Raw genomic sequence first — 22,293 nt, forward strand, 5'->3', positions numbered from 1 at the left:
GTAACAGAATTCGAAAGATATTAGGAAATTGTACAGTAATTTGACATATCACTTATATGCCTGTCAAAGATAATAAAAAATAGGTCCATATATTATTTGTTTTATCCATCTAATTATTTTGATTTATTTATTCATAGTCTGTTTTACAAATATAGATGAAACCTATTAATTGTCCTTCAGTCTGATACTTTAGGAAGTACTGTTCTAAACATCGTCTGAAACTTTAAACTGGTAGTGTTATACCATCAGACCTAGGGGAATATGCAGCAGAATGTGTGGGGGAGCAATGTGCACACCCCAAACCTACACGAGCTGTATTGAAACACCTCCCATTACAAACAGGCTAGTAACAATGCATATTTAGGAACTTTTCCAGAAACCAGGATGAAATTGGGCAAAAGGAAGACCCCCAAGGACTTCCTACTCAACCACTTCTTCCAACTAAAGTTTTCTCTATGAGACAGAAGTGCACAAGACAGACAATTGAGACAAAACATTTATTTTTAATTTTCTCACTTGAACTCAAGTTATGGAAGACACAGCGGTATTTTAGATAAGGCTGAGAAGTAGGGAAGGTCATAATGATGTGGTCAGTTTGGAGGTATGGGAGGATATTTATTTGAAGACTCTAGGGTGAGTATTCATGCTTGGTCCCATGTCCATGATGAGCTGCATGTAAAACTCAGGTTCCTGAGGTCTCCCCAGACCTAGTCCTTGAACTTGCAGATATAGGGTAGCTTCGTAGCACAGTTATAATCTTTCCATTTCAGGTATCCTAGAGAAACAGAGGAGCTCAGGTAAGTGTGGCTGGTAGAGCTTATGAACCCAAGAGAGAGGCATCCCAGTTTCTGGCCTAGGATTCAAAGCCTCCTTCTCACCCTCACCAGTGTCCTACTCCAGAGAAATGAGACTCAAAAAAAGGAGAGATGAGAGGGGATGGTGGAGACAAATCAACACTACATTTTCTAGCTCAGGGGGATTCTTTGAGGGTCATGCTGAGAAATGGGGAAATAGAGGATGAAAAAGCCTGGGCAGAAAGTAGCTTCTCTGTTACTTACCTGTGCTTCTTGACAGGCTCCCACAATAGCCAGGGTTTGCAATGGTGGAGGGGTTTTTCTCCCAGGCAGAGTAATTCAGAATATCAGCACTACTCCACTCCCAACCATCTGCATTGGGCTCATAGCCCTGTAGAGGATGGAGGGTGGTGAGGTTGAATTCTCACCACCCTCCATCCATTAGAACTCTCCATTAGAGTTCTCCTTGCATGAACCCTTCCCCAACATCACCAAATTTGCTCCGCTCATCCAGATGCTGCCCTGGAGCCAGAGCTCTCCTCTGGAAAGGAAACTTTTCCTAATTCCTTGTTTTGATTGGCAGATTCCAAAATCAGTAATCACAAAGACCAACAGAACCATTCAGAGTAACACATTCCTGACTGAACAGCAATCAGTGGTACATTTGTGATTACCCTCTGAACCTCAAAGACAATGTCTGATTTACAGAGCAAAAATGGATCCTATGTTCATTTAGGATTCCCTCAGCACAGTAAGTGCCGACTCTGTGAAGCTCAGAGAACTGAATTACAAGGCCTCACATGGAAATTGTGCAAAAGCATGACAGGAGGCAGATTCACTTCAGCTGGAGACAAGGGACTTCCACAGAACTCAGCTGTTCAGCTGGCTGCAAGACCTTTCCCTTCTCCCTAATGTCCTCCTAGATCTCTGAGCTCCAGGGCTCTCTAGGGCATTTGGTGGGCAGGCACTGGGGACAGGGAGTGGGCTGGGGGGCAATAGCAGCTTGAGAGGTTATGAAGAGAAATGAGTGCATACCTCTGTGGGGTCATGGAGCCCCATCCAGACATATGAGTAGCTGTTCACACTGTTCTTGACCAGGGAGGCCACAAAGGATGCCTCACTCCCACTGAGCACAGACACAAGGTGTCCCGAGGGCCTCTTCTGGCAGGCCATCTGGGTGGGGAAAGGAGAGACTCAGGGGGAGCCTGAGACATAACTCGGAGGAGGGCAGGGCAGAGGTAGGAGAGAAGGGGTATATATGCAAGAGATGAGGGTGTTCAATCTCGCCCCTTCTGGAGAAACTCTGGAGAATGGAACCCACCCCCTCAGGTCTCTAATGTACTTTCCCCTTAAAACCCCTAACTGAAAACCCAAGTACTCACATCAGCATCCATCCAGGATTTGGGGGTCATAAACAAGGCATAGCAGTGGGAGGCATAGGCCTTGGAGCCTTTGGGACACGTGATCCGTGGGGCAGGCACGTCCTTCTGGGAGTCTTCACCTATGGTGGAAGGGAGTCAAAGAGAAGGAAGAAGTGAAGAGGAGAGTGGGCATCAGGGTAGGGAGGTGATCTAGGGGAATATCTATGAGGCCGGTGCGTGGGGAAGTGATGTCAAAGCCCTGACTGTCTCTCACCATTGCCTACCCTTTCAGGATTTCTGGGTCTTGAACCAACTGCACTAAGTGAGGAAACTTCTCTCCTCTTTTCCTCCTTCACCTTCAAAGCCCAACCCTTCCACACACTAGGCCGACCATTCTTGCACTGGATCCTCATTTTCCTTCCCTATATCTCATTATTGACCCTTCATGCTTTTCCTCCTTCACCTTCCAACATAAATTAGACTGCACTGACAAAATGAATGACCTCCTTGTGGTGCTAGTGGACCACTGCGACGCCTGTCACCCCTGGTTACTCTGAAGGAAGGAGTGAGTTGGGCAAGTTATAGGCAGTTTCATTGTGCGGGGAGATATGTCACCATTACCACAGGAGCCTTTTTTCTTCCTCTTGGCCCTGAGCATTCACAAGGACCCAGTGCTACAGACAGGGCAAGCTCACCTCGGACCTGAGACAGGACCATCAGGCAGGAGAGCAGCATCCAGGACATGCTGGGGAGGGCCATGGGAGGCAGCATCATGTCTGTGATCCTAGGAAGCAATCAGAGATCACTAAGGAAAGAGTAATTAGAAAGAGGGCAATTAGGGAGGGCGACTCCTCTTCCTTGTCTTTGTTTAGTCCCCTAGGAACAAATTGATCTCAGTGACATCTATCCCCTTGTATAGCTCTGGAAAGAATCAGATGATCAGTACACCCTCCCACCCCATGAGACCTGCCAGCCAGCCTGTGCTGAAATCACAGATGCTGTGTCTCTGTCTCACAGAGGGATCCTCCTGTACCTTCCCCCAAATATGTACAGTATAACTCCTGCCACTCTCAGCTTCCACTCACCTGTCTTGCAGGGATTTGCAATGGTCTGTCAGTCAGGCTGGGCTTTTATAAGAAAAATTGAAGGGCAGGCACTGAAATCAATAACAGGAATGTGGAGGTGTCAGGGGTCATGGGAAGGGCTTGGCATTGGTTCAAGGAGATTGCTACCGTAAGGAGGAGTCTCTTCCCAGCAAAGGCTGGGAATTGCCACAGATTTTGCCTCTTTCCCGTTAGCAGGTCAGCTCTTTCCCCAGGAACAGGTGAAATTTGTTCTTTCGCTGGCTCTTCTTCTGTATTAGGGGCTGTTAGCAGGAATTGTAGTATTAAAAAAGGGGAACATCTAATGGAGTAATTCTTTTAGTTGATATTCAAGAACTCCCTTTTGTAAGCATACATGTATATTTCTTTCTATTTTGTGTAGTTAAATTAAATGATCTTGGATGATAAGTGGAGGTGAGTATGGCAATTACAAGTAACACAGTTATCATCAGTGAGAGTACAGAAGGAACTGAAGTCAAAAATGGGGATGATTATTTCATGGCTGCATCTTAAACATGGTGGCTAATTTTAAGGAAAATCCAGAATCTCTCGATGATTCAATAGGTGAGCCAGGATATTAAGGAAAATCAGATGCTAAACTTGCCTTACCAGTCTCTTGAGAGATGGAGCTTACCTGTGGTAAAATAAGAGACAATGTAAATTCATGCATAAGAAGATTAGAGTCAAATGATGCAGAGGCAAAGGAAGTAAAAAGAGGGTTAGAGTCAGAGCAGTGATTGGATGAATTGTAGACATTGTTCTATCTTGCATGTAAGTTGGAGATGTGACATCAAGATGTTCACTACCCTGGGCTGCTAAGAACCTCCTCTGCAAGACTATCATTTGGCTCTAAATGAAAAGATGTTTATATCTGATACATTCTTACTGGGAGAGGAGCCAGTTTCATGTAAAGGTACTGAGAAAAGTTCCTCAGTCAGGTTTACTTCTGAGTTAGCAATTTTGGCAACAGAAGGAAACATGTGGCTCATACCATGTGTTTCAGGTGTGGTTTAGCCAGTCCTGGACATCGTTAAGCTGGGATTTTCTACAGATCTTGTCTCTCACACTATTGTGTGTACATGTTTACAGTAAGGATTTGTGATGAAGTCACGCAGTTATGCTCATTACTGATTCATGTCATCAGATTCCAAAGTCAGTAGAACCTACAAATAATCTAATATGAAATATAGCCAACATATTCTTTTGTTAAAAAGGAAAAAGGAAGTATTATATCAAAATATATACAAAATATGTAAATACAAAGCCATAAATATAGTGAGTGCTCAGTGGAAATTAAAGTTTAAAAGTATAAGAATAATACACCACACAAATATGATAATTAAAATGATTGAGAAAAATCTTGCTACGTTAAAAAAATTACTTGAGAAGTGAATAATAGCAATTAGAAATCTAGAATGGAGTATGTTCTCAAATTCTTGAAAAGCTCAGTGTAATTGACCGAAGTATCTATTTCAGGTTAAAAGAACCTAAAGAGATATAGTAATTTAATCACATAAGCAAATTTTAAATGGATCTTGATTAATAAAGTAAGTCATTTCAGGGACAACCGTGATATATGAATATGATATTTGATAATCCCAGATACTTAAATTTTCTCTCTTGTGATGATGGTATTATAGTTAGTGAATTTCCTTCTACTTCTGATATTTACAGTGAAGTATTTAGAGGTGAAATATCATGCTATCTATGACTTTTTTCAAATTATGTAAGAAAATGTCTGTGTTTGACATGAGGAGAGGCTGAGGAATGGGAAATAAAGCAAATACATTACAATCTGGTAATAATTACTGAGTCTAAGTGTAAGATATAAGAGCATTATACAATTCTTTCAATTTCAGATAACTGAATTGAATTCAATTTTCAAATATTCTTTCAAATTTCAAAATATGTTTCAAATTTTCCAGATAGAAAGTTATACTTTAACTTACATGTTCACTATCAATTATAATACATAGGTATTTTTCCCATCATTACTATAAACTAGAAATAGCTTAATATAGAGCAATATTCATGTGGAATCATATACAGCATATGCATTAAAAATAACTTTTACAAATTCAAGTGAAATATTAAAGTATTATAAACAAATAATATTTAACATTTAGCTATGTAAACAGTTTACAAATAAAAACAAGAAAAAAACAATGAGGAAATTGATCTTCTGTGTCCAACCAGAAAAAAATTACATCTTCAGAATTAAAAAGAGTAATCATCAGACTCCACCTGTCAAAGCAGAGCTTAAATAGTTTTGAAGATGGAAAACCTCTAAGTCTTGCATTTATCTTAAGAAGTAGAATTACAGGCATTCTCCAAAATTTCTCTTTTCCTTTTTAAAACTGTACGTATTTTTCTTTGCTCCAGAATCTTCCCTATTGCTAGGTTAAACTCAAATCCTCCTATGAAAAGTTATTAAAACTCGGTTTTGTTTCTACTTTAATTGAAACAAAGTTATAATATATCTTAAGGTTATAGTATCTCTAACTGCAATGTAAGACTTGTTTCACATGACAGCTCACCAAACTCAGTAAAATTTAACTGTTATTGTTTTATTTGTAGTTATTCTCCTTAGCAATCCTCATTAACCAGGCACTGAAAAGTTTGATTAAATTCTATCTTTAAAAAGTTAATTTTAGGTTAGTTACACTGTACTTCTTGGTGGTGAGTAAGGAATCCTTACTCTTGGTTTGAGCTTTACAAAGTTTTCTTTGCCAAAAGATATAATGTCCAACTTGTACTTTTTATACATACTAACTTCCAAGTCAAACAATATTTTCAGATAAACCTTAGTATGATCATTCCTAGAATTAATTCAAGGGGGTAAATGATCACATTGCGGGAATCTGGGATATATCTTACAAGAATGGTGAAATATGAAAAGTTCCTGGAAGATGGTTCAGCAGTGCTCATATCAAAAAATAGCCTTGAACATATTTTATTGGAGATTTATCACTAAAGCACAGCCCGTTGGGATATATTAACCAAATACTCAGGATGCTACTTTGGTCCTTTCACCTTATCCTAAACCTGTCAGAAGAAATGGGAAAGGAATAAAATGAGGTCCCATATACTTTGTGAACCAAGGCTGACTGGCCAAACCTCAAAGTCCCTGAGGCCAATAAGGGAAGTTATCAGAGCACTGTAGAGTTGATACCATTGGGTTAATCATATTTAAGTAATAAATAGTAACTATTTTATCACTTGTGCAGTTATTGAGGGCAATTAGGTTTTTATCAGGAAACTGTCAATTTTTATTTGGTTTCAATGCCTCACATTGGTCTTGGAACAGTTCCCTGTTGTATATCATGTTAGTTCTAGTATACTTATTGTGTATTTTATAAAGGCTATTGTTTGTTATTTATTTTCTTTTAGGATGAACTAGTCATAATACAAAGCATTCTTCATTTGGGAGAAAAAATTAAGATTGTGTTTCCAACTGATTACCATCAATTACAATCACTTCGTTAATGGCAACTCTTCAGACCTGAAATGCATTTCCAGAGCACATAGTTCTTTTGACAGCAAATAAAAATCAGAAATGCTTCTTTCATAGCTATGTTGCTTTTATTTTTATTATGAATTACTTTATGATAGAGAACACACTTAGTAAGCATCTATGTATTTACCATCTAGAATGAACAGCAATGATATCTTGCCATCTTCATATCTTTTTTTTTTTTTTTTTTTTTTTTTTTAAGAAATAAAGCTGGGATCCCTGGGTGGCTCAGTGGTTGAGAGTCTGCCTTTGGCTCAGGTGATCCCAGGGTCCTGGGATTAAGTCCCACATCAGGCTTCCTGTAGGGAGCCTCCTTCTCCCTCTGCCTCTCTCTGTGTCTCTCATGAATAAATAAATAAAATTTTAAAATGAAAGAAAGAAAGAAAGAAAGAAAGAAAGAAAGAAAGAAAGAAAGAAAGAAAGAAAGAAAGAAGTAATAAAGAAATATCATAGCAGTAACTTCTTACTTCTTATGTAATTCTCACTTCTTACTTCTCCATTAGGAATTTTCTAATCCTTCCAACTTACTTTTTGAGCATTTATTGCTTATAGATATATCAACCCTATATAGTATTATTCCATCTTGCTAGATTAACATACCTGTGTCATATTTTATATAACATTTTAGATTTTTTTTAATTTTATTTTTAATTTTTATTTATTTATTTTTTAATAAATTAATTTTTTATTGGTGTTCAATTTCCCAACATACAGAATAACACCCAGTACTCATCCCGTCAAGTGTCCCCCTCAGTGCCCGTCACCCATTCACCCCCACCCCCTGCCCTCCTCCCCTTCCACCACCCCTAGTTCATTTCCCAGAGTTAGGAGTCTATGTTCTGTCTCTCTTTCTGATATTTCTCACACATTTCTTCTCAACATTTTAGATTTTTTTGTTGTTGTTGATTTGGCCTTAGGTTTTAAAATTTACTCTGAGATAAATAGTTCTAATTCTTTGAATTAACTGCAGTGTAGTATTTACTAATCTAAGTATCTTAAAACTATGCAGTGGAAATTTACCACATTAAATTGATTTTAAGATGTGAGATTTGTCATATTTTAAAATCTCTAAAATCTAGGGGTGCCTGGGTGGCTCAGCTGCTTAGGCATCTGCCTTCAGCTCAGGTCACCATCCCAGGGTCCTAGGATGGAGCCCTGAGTTGGGTTTCCTGCTCAGTTGGGAACCTGCTATGCTGCTTCTCTCTCTCTTCCTCTGCCCCCAACAGCACTCATGCTCTCTTTCTTTTAAAACAAATAAATAATATCTTTAAAATAAATAAATAAATAAAATCTCTACAATCTAAATACAGCCCTAATAATGACAAACATGGTCTTCATATTTGCTGTGTAGGACAAGAGTCAGGAAACTTTTGTAAAGGGCAGGATGGTAAATAGTTTGGGCTCTGTGAGGCATACTGTCCCTCAGCTCTTCCACTGTAGTATGAAAGCAGTCAAAAACAATATGCAAATGATGGACACATTTATGTTGTACTTGAGCATTAATTTTGAACACTGAAATTTGAATTTCATATCATTTTACGTGTCACAGAATATACTTTCTTACTGAAATATAAGTAAATGCAATGTTATTAACCTCAGGTATACAGCATATTTATTCAATAGTTGTATGCATTACTTATTGTTCACCATAAGTGTAGTTACCACTTGTCACCATATAGAATTATTACAATATCAAAATATTCTTCTTTTGATCATTTTCTAACCATTTAAAAATGTAAAAACAAATTCTTAGCTTACAGGCCATATAAAACAAGCAGCAAACCAGATTTGGACCACTGAGTGTAGATTGCAGAAAATTGGTATACAAACAATTAGAAAGAAATTAATCAAACAATAATGTAATTCATTTTTAATTATAATATGGTAAGAGCCCTGAAGAACAAGTATAAGGATTTTGAGAGCATAAAATAGGAGGGATGTGACTGGATCTTAGCACGGTTAATAAGTTGGTCTGATTCCAAAGGGCACTGATTTTGGTAATTTTTGTTCCAATTAAAAATAAGAAATAGATGTTTAGTAGTGAGCCCAGACTAACCAAAAGAGCTCAGAAAAACACATTCATTTTAAAAATACTTTTTGCAAATTGATATGGCAAGTTAAAATGAATCAAAGCATCATTACTGGAAAAAAAAAAAACAGTATAAGAAGAAAGAAGGTCAGTCTCAGACACTCTTCTCCAAAGTAACTTATTGACTGCTTCAAAAAAAAATGTAAATTCCAACTGAATGTTGTGCTCAAGAAACTAGAATATGCAGGTCCAAATTCTCTGTCCAAAGTCCACTTTCAGATCAGAGGTCCACAGTCCACAGTCAGCATCTTTGACCAAAGTGAAATCTAGGACCAAGTCCAAAGCTGGTCCAAAGTCCATATCTATATGCACTGATTCTAGATCTTGTCCAGATTCAAGATCTAGGTCTATTATCAGGTCTTAGGTCAAATTTATTTCTGATTAACAGATTCAATGTCCAAGTCAAGGTAAAGTTCCAAGATCATGGTAAAGTTCTAAAGTCCAATTTCATATCTATGTTTAGAACTGAAGTCCAAGTCCAAGTTCTATGTCCGGCTCCAGACTTAGTCCCAAGTCTAAGATTACATTTCTAGGTCAATGTCATGGGAAATTGCCCAAGTCCATGACCATGGACTATGATTAAGGTCAGATTCCATGTTCTGGACAAATTCTGATCCAAGTTTTAGGTCTTCTATCCATTCCAATGTCCAAGTATAGATGATAGGTTCATATTAAGATCCTATATGGTGAGATCCAAGTCTTGATCTAAAGTCTAAGTTTGAAATTATGGAAAGTTCAGGTAAAAGGTCCAATGTCCACTTCCAGTGTCCATATTTAGTATAGATTTATGGTCCATGTCTGTAGTCCAGATCCAATGTATATATCCTAAGTCAGTCCCATGTTCATGACTGGGGTCTTGGGCCAAGGTCCAAGGCTATGTGCACATTAAATGTCAATCTAAAATTCCAGGCTTTCCAGGTTCCAAGATTTTCCTTCCTCTCCTCCCTCAGAGTTTTTTGTTTGTTTGTTTGTTTTTGTTTTGTTTTGCTTTTTTTTTTAACTGCAGCACTTTATTTTCCTCACACAATGATGCGTTGCTGGGGCCTAATGTTCTCACATGACAGTAGAAAACCAGAATTTGTTGTCATCTCTTAAAGAATTGAGAATTGTGTACAAAAACCTTACATAAATTAAAAGGATGAATAAATTTACAGTTGTAAAGGCAAACCGTTTTCCAACTCAAGGCAAGGGAACAGTTAACTTGGATACAAGGTCAAGATTAGCACCAAGTTCTACAATCAGTGCTGATATCAGATACAAGCTTCAAGGACAAATTTCTTTTCAAAGGCTTATTCCAGTTTCATGAGGCTAGCATGAGGTGTACATATTCGCCAGGGCAAATTTATACTTCGAAATTCACTCATGCAGTAAATGCCTCTGTGAAATTTCTGTTCATGTCTTTTGCCCATTTCATGATTGGATTGTTTGTTTCTTTGCTGTTGAGTTTAATAAGTTATTTATAGATCTTGGATACTAGCCCTTTATCAGGTCATTTGCAAATACCTTCTCCCATTCTGTAGATTGTCCTTTAATTTTGTTGACTGTTTCTTTTGCTGTGCAGAAGCTCTTTATCTTGACTAAGTCCCAGTAACTCATTTTTGCTTTTGTTTCCCTTGCCTTCATAGATGTATCTTGCAAGAAGTTGTTGTGGCCAAGTTCAAAAACGGTGTTGCCTGTGTTCTCCTCTAGGATTTTGATGGAATCTTGTCTCACATTTAGATCTCTCATCCATTTTGAGTGTATCTTTGTGTCTGGTGCAAGAGAATGGTCTAGTTTCATTCTTCTGCATGTGGATGTCCAATTTTCCCATCACATCACCATTTATTGAAGACTCTTTTTTCCAGTGGATAGTCTTTCCTGCTTTGTCGAATATAGTTGACCACAGAGTTGAGGGCCCATTTCTGGATTCTCTATTCTGTTCCACTGATTTATGTGTCTGTTTTTGTGCCAGTACCACACTGTCTTGATGACCACAGCTTTCTAGTACAATGTGAAATCTGGCATTGTGATGCCCCCAGCTCTGGTTTTCTTTTTTAATATTCCTCTAGCTATTCGGGGCCTTTTCTGATTCCACACAAATCTTGAGATGATTTGTTCCAACTCTCTGAAGAAAGTCCATGGTATTTTAATAGGGATTGCATTAAATGTGTAAATTTCCCTGGTTAGCATTGACATTTTCACAATATTAATTCTCCCAATCCATGTGCATGGAATGTTTTTCCCTCTCTTTGTGTCTTCCTCAATTTCTTTCAGAAGTGTTCTGTAGTTTTTAGGGTAGAGATCCTTTACCTCTTTGGTTAGGTTTATTCCTAGGTATCTTATGCTTTTGGGTGCAATTGTAAATGGGATTGACTCCTTAATTTCTCTTTCTTCAGTCTCATTGTTAGTGTATAGAAATGCCACTGTTTTCTGGGCATTGATTTTGTATCCTGCCACACTGCTGAATTGCTGTATGAGTTCTAGCAATCTTGCAGTGGAGTCTTTTGGGTTTTCTATGTACAGTATCATGTCATCAGCGAAGAGGGAGAGTTTGACTTCTTCTTTGCCAATTTGAATGCCTTTAATGTCTTTTTGTTGTCTGATTGCTGAGGCTAGGACTTCCAGTACTATGTTGAATAGCAGTGGTGAGAGTGGACATCCCTGTCTTGTTCCTGATCTTAGGGGAAATGCTCCCAGTGTTTCCCCATTAAGAATGATATTTGCTGTGGGCTTTTCGTAGATGGCTTTTAAGATGCTGAGGAATGTTCCCTCTATCCCTACACTCTGAAGAGTTTTATCAGGAATGGATGCTGTATTTTGTGAAATGCTTTTTCTGCATCTATTGAGAAGATCATAGGGTTCTTGCTTTTTCTCTTGTTGATATGATGTATCACATTGATTGCTTTACGAGTGTTGAAGAATGCTTGCATCCTGGAGATAAATCCCACTTGGTCCTGGTGAATAATTTCTTAATGTACTGTTGGATCCTATTGACTAGTATCTTGTTGAGAATTTTTGCATCCATGTTCATCAGGAATATTGGTCTATAATTCTCCTTTTTGGTGGGGTCTTCATCTGGTTTTGGAATTAAGGTGATGCTGGCCTCATAGAATGAGTTTGGAAGTACTCCATATCTTTCTATCATTCAGAACAGCTTTAGTAGAATAGGTATGGTTTCTTCTTTAAACGTTTGAAAGAATTCCCTGGGGAAGCCATCTGGCCCTGGACTTTTGTGTCTTGGGAGGTTTTTGATGACTGCTTCAGTATCCTCCCCAGTTATTGGCCTGTTCAGGTTTTCTGTTTCTTCCTGTTCCAGTCTTGGTAGTTTACGGTTTTCCAGAAATGCGTCCATTTCTTCTAGATTGCCTAATTTATTGGTGTATAGCTGCTTATAATGTTTTTAAAATCATTTGTATTTCTTTGGTATCAGTGGTGATCTCTCCTTTTTCATGTGTGATTTTATTAATTGGAGTCTTTTCTCTTGTTTTCAATAAAGCTGGCTAATGGTTTATCTATCTTATTAATTCTTTCAAAGAACCAACTCCTGGTTTTGTTGATCTGTTCCACAGTTCTTCTGGTCTCTATTTTATTGAGTTCTGCTTGAATCTTTATTAACTCTCTTCTTCTGCTGGGTGTAGGTTTTATTTGCTGATCTTTCTCCAGTTCCTTTAGGCGCAAGGTTAGCTTTTGTATTTGAGTTTTTTTTTTTTTCAGTTTTTTGAGAGATGCTTTTATTGCGATGTATTTCCCTCCTTCTTTTCTTTTATTCCCCTCTTCTGACATCTATTAATTCTCCCCCAGTATTTTCCTCCATTCTTTTCCTTCTCCTATCTTGTGATACTTACTGATTCTCCAATATTTTCATAATCTTTATAAGAATAAGAAAGCTAAAAAAAAAAAAAAGAAAGAAAGCTCAAATACACATTCCTCTCAATTTCACTTTCCTCTCATGGGTATTTTTGTCTCTCTATGCTGGCTGCTTAGGATAAGATTAAAAATGGTACCTGGAACAAAATATCTTAAATGACCAAGGTCCCTGCATTCTGACAGGCTCATACATTAAGTGAAGAGAACAGTGTCAGTTACATACCTATAATGTAAACAAATACCATCTTATGTTCAAGACTTTAATACTTAATGAAGCCTCATATGTTGGTCCTATATATAATTAGTGAACATGTTTCCCTTGCTATTCTCATCTGTCCCATTATAGGGTTTATGAATATGCAAATCACAAAATCTTAGTATATTAATGCATGTAGTATATAAAGGCCTTTACTGGAATGTAGCCAGCTTTGGTATGGTGTTTTTGATAAAGTGTTATGCTCAGAATGAGAACTTGGATTCGTCATTCATATATAGGCAATCTCCAGAAGGTAGTTCTTAGTATGATTAAAAATAAATAAACTAAAGAAGGATAAATTAATAGCATTTTACATAAAAGTAAAACACTTCTGTAATGCAAACTATCTAATAAAGTAAGCAGTCAAAAGACAAATCTGAGAACAACCATTTTTAACTTATGCCAAAAATATACTCAATATATAATCATTTTCTATAAATACATTTTAAAATATCAATAATTTAATAGAAAAAAATGTAGGGATATAAACAAATATTTCAGTTTTCTTCATACTACAGTATGATCAATCTGTTAAAAGTATGCTCACATAATAAAATAATTGCATATTAAAACTGCACTGAATCATACAGGAACTTCATATATTCTGCTTAGTTTTCCTGTGAGATTAAAACTTCTCAAAAAGTAAAGCCCATTAATTAAAGTAAAAGTGTACTAAATCTATCTTTGTGGCAAATCTATAAATTTGATTATAAACTCTATGAGCAGGACTGTGAAGAAGCAGAATCTTCATACATGATGTGAAGGAAGATAAATTAATGTGGTGCCTACTTTTCCATAGGGCAATTTGGCCATATATATCAAAATTAAAAATGTATATATCCTTTGATCTTAAAGTTTTACTTATTGATATTTATTATACTAAATATTTATGTACAATGCAAAATTAGCTATGTTCAAGTTTGTTTGCTACAAGACAAGTAGTTAACGGGAGAAGAATAGAAATAACCTAAATATACCTCAGGAGATCAGAACAAACAATGGTGCCTCCATTCAATGAAAGACCAGTTCACAGTCCCTGAATCAAATATGTTACAGAATTCAGAATTTTTGGATGAAAAATATGATAATTGCATGTTACATGACACTCCCAGGAAAGACTAGGACAGCACCTCTTTATTGACCACATTAACATTCTGCAGCAATGTGTTTGAAAAATCACATTTAATGGTATATAAAGACTATAAGTTTTGAAATATCTTCTCTTTAGGTCAGTTCGGACAGAGTGAGATTGCATCACTGGATTGGGCAGATTAATGGTCTGTCACAGAGGTCCATGCCCTAATCCCAGGAATCTATGAGTTCCAGAATTACATGACATTATATTAGGTTACATGCATTTGGTTCCATGACAAAAGGAACTTTACAAGTGTAATTAATATTAAGGACCGTGAGATGGGGAGATTAGCATGTACATTCTGGGTGAAGCCCATGTAATTACATGAGACATTAAAAATAGCTGACCAAACACTCTGGCTGGAAGAAGAGGAAGCCAAACAGAAGAGGAAGAGAGATGTGATAGAAAGGAAAGTCACAGAGAAGGACTGTATGCATCACTGCTGGTTTAAGGTGAAGAGGGCAAAAGGAATACAGATATCAACCTAGAGCCAACAAAGAAATGGAAACTTCAGGCTGACAGATGTAAGGAACTGAATTCTGCTAACAATCTGAGTGAATATGAAAGCAGACTGTCCCCTAGGGCCTCCACAAAGGAAGACACTTAGATTTTATCCTTGTGAGACCTGGAGCAGAGAACCAGAGCCCATACTGTAACTTTGACTTCCAAAGTACAGACTTTCAGATAATAAATTTTTGCTCTTTATTTAGAGAGTCTAAATTTGTGGTAATCTACACAAGCAACAATAGAAAACTAAAATAACCATCAAGTGAATGATAAAAATACTTGTTTTTTTTTTTTTTAATTTTATTTACTTATGAGAAAGAGAGAGAGGACAGGAGGAAGAGCAGAGGGAGAGAAACAGACTCCATGCTGAACATGGAGCCTGATGTAGGGCTCTATCCCAGGATCCCAAGATCATGACCCAAGCCAAAACCAAGAGTCGGGAACTTAACTGAACCACCCAAGCAACCCCAAAATACTTTAAAAAAATATTTAATTATTTATTCATGAGACACAGAGAGAGGCAGAGACATAGGCAGAGGGAGAAGCAGGCTCCCTGAGGGGACCCTGATGAAGGACTCCATCCCAGACCCCGGGATCATGATCTGAGCCAAAGGCAAGCACTCAACCATTGAGCCACCCAGGTACCCCCCGAAATATTTGTTTTTTAATGCATTTTTTCCTCTTCCTTTTTCTTTAATCAAAGTATAATATATATCAGGAAAAGTCCACAAATGGTAAATGCATAGTTTAATGAGTTTTCAATAACTGAATCCATCAGTGTATCCAGAGCCCAGATTAGAAAATAGTAATTACCAGCATCCCTGGAGATCCACCTCTGCTTTATTCCACATAGCCCTGGCTTCAAATAAATAAATGAGTATGGCACCTTTCTGTTCTTGACATAAATTGAATCATAAAATATGTACTGTCTAGTGTCTGACTTCTTTTAGTCAACTTTCTGTTTGTGAGATACATTCAAATTATTTTGTGTAATTATAGACGTTTATTCTAATTTCTGTGTGGTCATGCATTACATGGTTATATTGTAATTTATTTATCTTTTCTTCTGTTGATGGACATTTGGGTAATTTTCACTGTTTGGCTTTAAGAATAGTGCTGCTAAATGCACAGCCAATGAGTAAGCAATTTCACTTCTAAATACATATGTAACAGATATATGGCCAATAGAAAGTCATGTTTATGAATATGCACATTCCTAAGCAACTGGGAACAATTCAAATATCTATAAACACAAAATGGATAAATAAATTGTGTTTTATTCATTCACTGACATACTCGTCAGCAATGAACAGAAATAAACAATTGCTGCGTGCAACAATATAGGTAAGAGCTCATAAACATAATGTCCAGCAAAAGAAGTCAGACACAAGGAAGTACATATTGTATGATTTCTGTTTATAGAAAGGTCAAAAACAGGCAGAGCAGAACTGATATATAGTGTTAGAGGTCAGGATAGATACTTTTGAGGGGAGGGAGAAGCAACTGGCAGGGGCATAAGGATGATTTCCAGAGTCCTGTAAATGTACTATTTCTTGACCTGGTGATAGTAACCTATGTGTGTTCATTTTATGAAAATGCACTGGAGATGTATATTTGTGTATATGTAGGCTAATGCATATACTTTACTATATGTGTGTTACTTTTACATAAGAAGTAAAAGATATGAAGGAGTAAAATTAAAAAAAAAGAATAGTGCTGCTAGAAACATTACATGTCTTGTAGTATATCCATGTACATTCTATTCTTAGATATATTTCTAGGAATGAAATACTGAGCAATTTAGTTTTATTTTGTTTTTCTAAGATGAGGAATTAAGGACCCATACTATGCAGCCATAAAACAGAATGTAGAAGATCTTCATGTACTGTTCTCAGAAAGATTTCTAAGGTATTACTATAAGTGAAAAAGGCTACAGACCAGAGTGTATTGTGTTTTGTGTAAAAAGGAGATAAAATATATTAATACTTGCTTTTATATGCATGAAAAAATTCTTAGAGGATAAAGAGGACAGTAATATAGATAGCTCCTTTCAAAAACAAGAGGTGAGGCAGCTCTGGTGGTGCAGCAGTTTAGCACTGCCTGCAGCCCAGGGTGTGATCCTGGAGACTCGGGATTGAGTCCCACGTCGGGGTCCCTGCATGGAGCCTGCTTCTCCCTCTGCCTGTGCCTCTGCCTCGGTGTGTGTGTGTCTCATGAATAACTAAACAAAATCTTAAAAACAAAAACAAAAACAAGGAGTGGTGGTATGAATTCAAAAAGGTGGGGCCAGAAGTAGGAGAAAAACTCATTCACACATGTACACACATGCATGTATGTATACACACATATAAAAAAGGGGTTTTTTTAAACGATGGCAAAGTACTCCTACTCAAAAATGAAAATAAAATTACTGTCTCACCTTTGTAGATGTGATATTCCCTTTTTTAGACATGGTTGCATTTGGCCATAGGGTTTCTCAGGATATTACCCACTTTCTAGCCAGTTTCGTAGACAGTAGTTATCAGCTCCAGGTTTTAGCAGTGCAGTCCTCTCCCTGGGGCAACTGCTGCCTTCCCTGGTGCTATTCCAATACTCTCTTTAGAATGAAGGTGGCTATAGGCATTGATTGCCCTGTTTTATAGCAAAAACAAACAAGCAAACCAAAACATTTTAAATTATTAAATTAAATAATTATATTTTAAAATAAAATATCTTCATTTTGTTTAAGACTCTGAACGGGAGATCCTGCACCCAATTTTCCCTGATTTAAAACCATAGCGTGTGTTCCCAAGTGAAATTTTGTAAAAGAGAAGTTAGCAAGCTATCCTTTCACCCTAACAAAGACTTGCTACATATTATCCAAATAGGAAAAAATATAAACCTGAGAAACCAGAAATGTTTTTCAGATGGCCAAAATTATGAGCACTTTTGTTTCTTCCATCTATAATATATATTCCCATAGCAGCCTGGCCTCCTTAAATGAGCAACCAACCTCTTGGCAAGCCTTGGTTAGCTGAGCCTCTTGGGCCTCCTTACCTCCTCAATACCATTGGCTTGGCCCTGTGGAAAACACAGGAAGGTAGAGAGACACCGACTCTGCCCACACATAAAGCCAAAAGATACGATTATAGTAATGCCTCACCAATTTCTAGCCCCAAGTCAAAACTCAGTAAAGATTTATGCCCCTCCTTCTCTAAATAGACATAAATATGGCTTCTTCTACATAAGAGGCCATTGTAATTGATGGCTACATTTCAAAGACAAAATAGTCAATACACTGGGCAAGTCTCCCTTCCCATTTCTTGTAAGCCATACATGCAATTTATAACCCTCCTAACTGATTGTCACTCCAGGAATGTATTGATTTTTTTAAACCACATAGTCGACATCTGTGATTGCTGGCTCCAAATAGAACTGATATTTAAACAGCAAAATCATTCTAGTCTTTACATTTGTAAGGGATTAACAGTTCCCATCATTTTACCCCATTTTCTGCAAGCTTCCAGTCCTGGGAGAATCTGTGATTTAAGGTTTTTGTGTTGAAAGAACAAAGCAGCATTTTTTTTTTTTTTTTTTTTTTTTTTTTTTTTTTTTTTTTTTTAGTGCAGGAGCCCTGTTGAGAATTGTGGTTGGCAAAATTTTAAAGATGGTCCCCCCACCCACAATACCTAGCTTAGTGTTTGAATAAGCTAGGTATTACGGAAAGGATCATTGCACATACCATTAAAGTTACTAAGAAGCTAACTTTGAAATAGGAAGATAATCTTGGATTATCTGGTTGGGTATAATCTAATCACATACACCTTTAAAAGGAGAGAAGAAGGCAGAAAGAAAGTCAGAGAGATGAGGCAGGGAGGGAGGACAGAGAGATCTTAAGTGTGAGAAGAACTTGACTGATCACTGCTGTCTTTGACAATGGAAGAAGGGCATGAGCTAAGGAATACAGTTACTCTCTAGAATCTGAAAGCAGCCCCTAGCTGACAGCCTGCATGACAACAGGGACCTGAGTTCCACACTACAAGGAACTGACCTTTTGACAACACACTGAATGAGTGAGAAGCACATTCATCCCAGAGCCTCTTGAAAAGGAATACAGCCTTACTGCCATGTTGGTTTCAGTCTTGTGAAACCTGTAAGAGAAAAACAGTTGAGCCAGGCTACACCTGGACTTCTCACGGGCAGAACTAAGAGCTGATAAAAGGTATTAAGTTGCCAAATTTGTGGTTGTTTTTTGTGGAAACCCTAAAAAACTCCAAACATTAGCTTTTATATAAGAAGTAAAATTTTCCTATAATACATGACATGGTATAGGCCTCACACAAAACTTACTATCCACCTGCCAGCATAGTCATCAACATTCTGACTTGCCTGTGCCTCATCGTGTCATCTTTCCACTGTGCTCTTTTTGTGAGGAAAAATTGTGACTCTATGACTCATGAGTAAATGTGTTTCAAAGGTTTTTGGCAAGAACTGAGACTTAGTCATTGTTTTAATTTTCATAGTACCTGGGGTAGAACCTGGCACTATAATAAGTCTTCAATAATCACTTGTTGCTTTGAGATGCATGATTTATTTTTTCCCCATTAAAAACCATCAGAACACAGTTTATTTTCTGAGTGGCACTTTTCCACCTCTATACCAACTGAGTAACCCTAACCCTAACTGAATTGTAGTGCCTAGAAATGGGACTAGGCAATCTTGACACCACCACAACTCCCAACACCCTATACTTGTGAAACTGGTTACAGTGTTCAGCTTCAGTCTGTGACAGGCTAGAGGTCAGAAGAAACACAAAATGAGGGGTCAGCTGCAGTTATATCTAGGAGTAAGTCTGAGAAGAGGGGTCAAGTGTTGGTCAAGAAATGCTTGTGGATCAGCTTGTGACCAACTCTGATAGCAGTTTCTGCTTATGTTAAGAGTAGAGTCTAATTTTCCTTTGACAATTCACCCTACTCTTCAAATTATTTTCAAGACTTCTTCAGCATATTTGCTTTGTGTAAAAATGATGAAATCTTCCTAACCAGCTGTCTACCTTCAGGAAAACTATTTAAACATCCTTAGACCCTAGAATTGGGAGGGAGACTTTGTGAGAATTGTGGCAGCCACCATTGTAATACTGTTATTGCCCTGGGACATTGCCTTGATACAATGGTAACCTCTAAGTCAGAGATCACAACAGAAAGGCTAACTAACAAAATTAAAATGCTCAAACTATGCAGTTTATTGAATCACACAAAACATTAGCTGAAAATACAAGGGGAGTAGGTACAGTAAATTAATACTTAGGAAAAGTGCAAGCAGGAGAAAAACCACACTACCTCGGGGTTAGTAGTTGTAGTTGGGGTTACACAATTGTAATTAATAGTTACTTATTGCTATGTAACAAGTTGCCCCAAAGCTAGCAGCTTAAAGCAACAAATACTTATTATATTATAGTTTTGTGAGTCAGGGAGGCAGGAGAATCTTGAAATAGAAAAAAAAAATCATTAGGAAAAAAACTGAAGAAATTTAAATAGAATATGAACTTTAGTTAATGAAAGAAAAAGTAAACTGCCTTATTGATTTAAATGGATCTTTGAATTTGTGGGTGCTAAAAATATTGAGTCTTTCCTATTATTTTAATCTAAAAATGATATCTTGGCTGGTTATGAAATTCTGTTAGAATAGAATTTTCCTTTAGCTTTTTATGCAAGTGGTCTCTTTTCTTCTGAAATCTAGTGTTTTGTGTAGAAGAGTGAGACTAATATAATCCCCCCCTTTGTAGAACATAAAGTCTTTCTAGCTGGGTTCAGATATTTATTTGTTTGTTTGTTTATACTAAATTATTTACTTTTTAAGTCCTCCATTACATTTTGACCATTTCTCAAGCTTATCCTGAGGTTACTGATATGCTTCTTTTTCATCTCAGCTCTATTCTTTAATGCTTCTTTAGTTTCAGATCTATGATAAATTTTGTCTTTTGCTTTTCTTCTAAATCTTAATAAAAAGATGATATATATGGAATACAGGCCATAGAGACCAGAAGACTTATAATTTATCCAATCGAAGAAGAAAAACAGAACAAAAAGAACAGAAAAGTTAGTCAAGGGAAAAATAAAACTTAATAAAGGGCTCTCTGAGTTGAGAAACTTCTGAGTTCCAGAAAAAAGAAGAAAAAACACTTACTGTCAAGATGCCTTGGAGCTAGATGAAGGAACTTCAAGAAGAAAGATATCACCATCATGATTTTTTCTCCATGTCATTCTATCTTCCATCTTCAGTGCTCTCTTCATTGATAGCTTCTTGTTCTTTTGAGAATACCAAGACACTTTTTCAAATGTCTTCTTCTGTTTTTTTTTTAACTTTACCATTTATTCTATATTTTAACTTCATTTCTAATGCCTGTGTCCTTTTGTTTGACACAGCGTGTTTACAGAGATCCAAGGCCAAATTGTCTTTTTACATATCTTTGAATAGAAGTTCTATCTGTGTCATTATTTTGCCTTAGAAAAAAAACACTGGAGGATTCCACTCAACTCCTTCCTTTGCTTCTCTGGATACTTTTCATTTTTCACTTAGTGCCTGAATTGGAAGGCTATGTATTGGTGGTTTGTAATCTCTGTTAGATCTTGTGTGTTTCGAGCGTGGGTGGTGGCAGCGGTATCTGGAGTGACAAAAGCAGCAGTTGGCAGCTGGTAATTTTAATTCGGGTAAGCTCTCTCTTAGCACTTGCCAAAGTTTGCAATACCATCTGCCAGAGGGCGGTATGTGCTCCCTTGATTAGAAGTGTGAGGCTACCTCAGAGATATCCTTTCCCTTGCTTTGAGGAGAGCAAATCCCATGTTGGCAAATGAGTGACTGTGAAATCCCTTTGGCCCCCAAACTTTTTGTTGCATGTTTGTTAACTTATCTCAGTTGACTTTTATCTGAAACTGCAAACCTGAATCTCAGCTCATTGTTGTCCAATATTCTCTGCCCTGCTTCATCTTGTATCATTTAGGACTCTGCATGAGTGAAGAAACCCAATGGCTTTAGCAGTAGGGTTTTTGTTTGATTGTATCAGTAAAAATATAGAAGCTGAGCTAATTTTATCCACCACCAGAGACCAAGTGTATCTCCAAATCTGTTCTGTCTGTTCTATTTATAGTTGAATATTTTTAAAGCTGAGTAATGGACACATGTGGTTTATTATTTTTTCTGCCTTTGTATGTACTTGAAAATTTCAATATAAAGAGTTAAATGAAATTACCAAAATGGGGGAACTCCCTGTCTCTCCTTCTGTTTTCATCGTTTCAAAAAACGGTTGTTTTCAAGGCCTTTTCTTGCCTTTCATCCATATTCACACCTCTGTACTGTGCTCAACATGTAAAGTATTCTCTCTAGCTATCTTTCTTTTATTTGATCCAGATTTCATGTTTCTCGTAAGTCTGTCATGTGGACTTGTGGCAGGTTAATTGAAGATGTATCTTACTGCACTATTTTAGATTTGTATTCATTCAAGCAAGTTCTTTGGAAAAGGGAGTTAAAAATAACTTTTTCTAAGATAATAAATGATAATAAAAGAACTTTTAAGATAATAAAAGTACTTTTCCTTGACAAGAGAGTCTATTGAGAAGGATATTTATTATTTTTTTGAGCAGAGATGTCAATATTGCTTTTAAAAACACAAAATACAAAACACAAAATTGTAGTGCTGTAAATAATACAAA

At 37.0% G+C, this 22,293-nt stretch overlaps 1 protein-coding gene and 1 long non-coding RNA gene across 2 annotated transcripts; both read right to left on the bottom strand.

Moving 5' to 3' along the window:
* Positions 1–483: 483 nt before the first annotated feature.
* Positions 484–3,004, bottom strand: LOC140601270 (regenerating islet-derived protein 3-gamma-like). The gene is made up of 5 exons (XM_072769987.1): positions 2,851–3,004; positions 2,177–2,295; positions 1,830–1,967; positions 1,059–1,185; positions 484–775 (listed from the first exon to the last, which is right to left on the bottom strand). Exons 1-5 carry the CDS (start codon positions 2,927–2,929, stop codon positions 708–710), a joined length of 531 nt encoding a protein of 176 aa, XP_072626088.1. The 5' UTR covers positions 2,930–3,004; the 3' UTR covers positions 484–707.
* An 8,915-nt stretch (positions 3,005–11,919) lies between these two features.
* LOC140600662 (uncharacterized) lies at positions 11,920–21,255 on the bottom strand. Its single transcript, XR_012003833.1, has 4 exons — positions 20,771–21,255; positions 18,636–18,735; positions 17,025–17,236; positions 11,920–12,727 (listed from the first exon to the last, which is right to left on the bottom strand). It is a non-coding gene; the product is annotated as an uncharacterized lncRNA (long non-coding RNA).
* Positions 21,256–22,293: the final 1,038 nt, after the last annotated feature.

This window comes from Canis lupus, chromosome 12 (genome assembly GCF_048164855.1).
Source record: "Canis lupus baileyi chromosome 12, mCanLup2.hap1, whole genome shotgun sequence".
Taxonomy (NCBI): domain Eukaryota; kingdom Metazoa; phylum Chordata; class Mammalia; order Carnivora; family Canidae; genus Canis; species Canis lupus.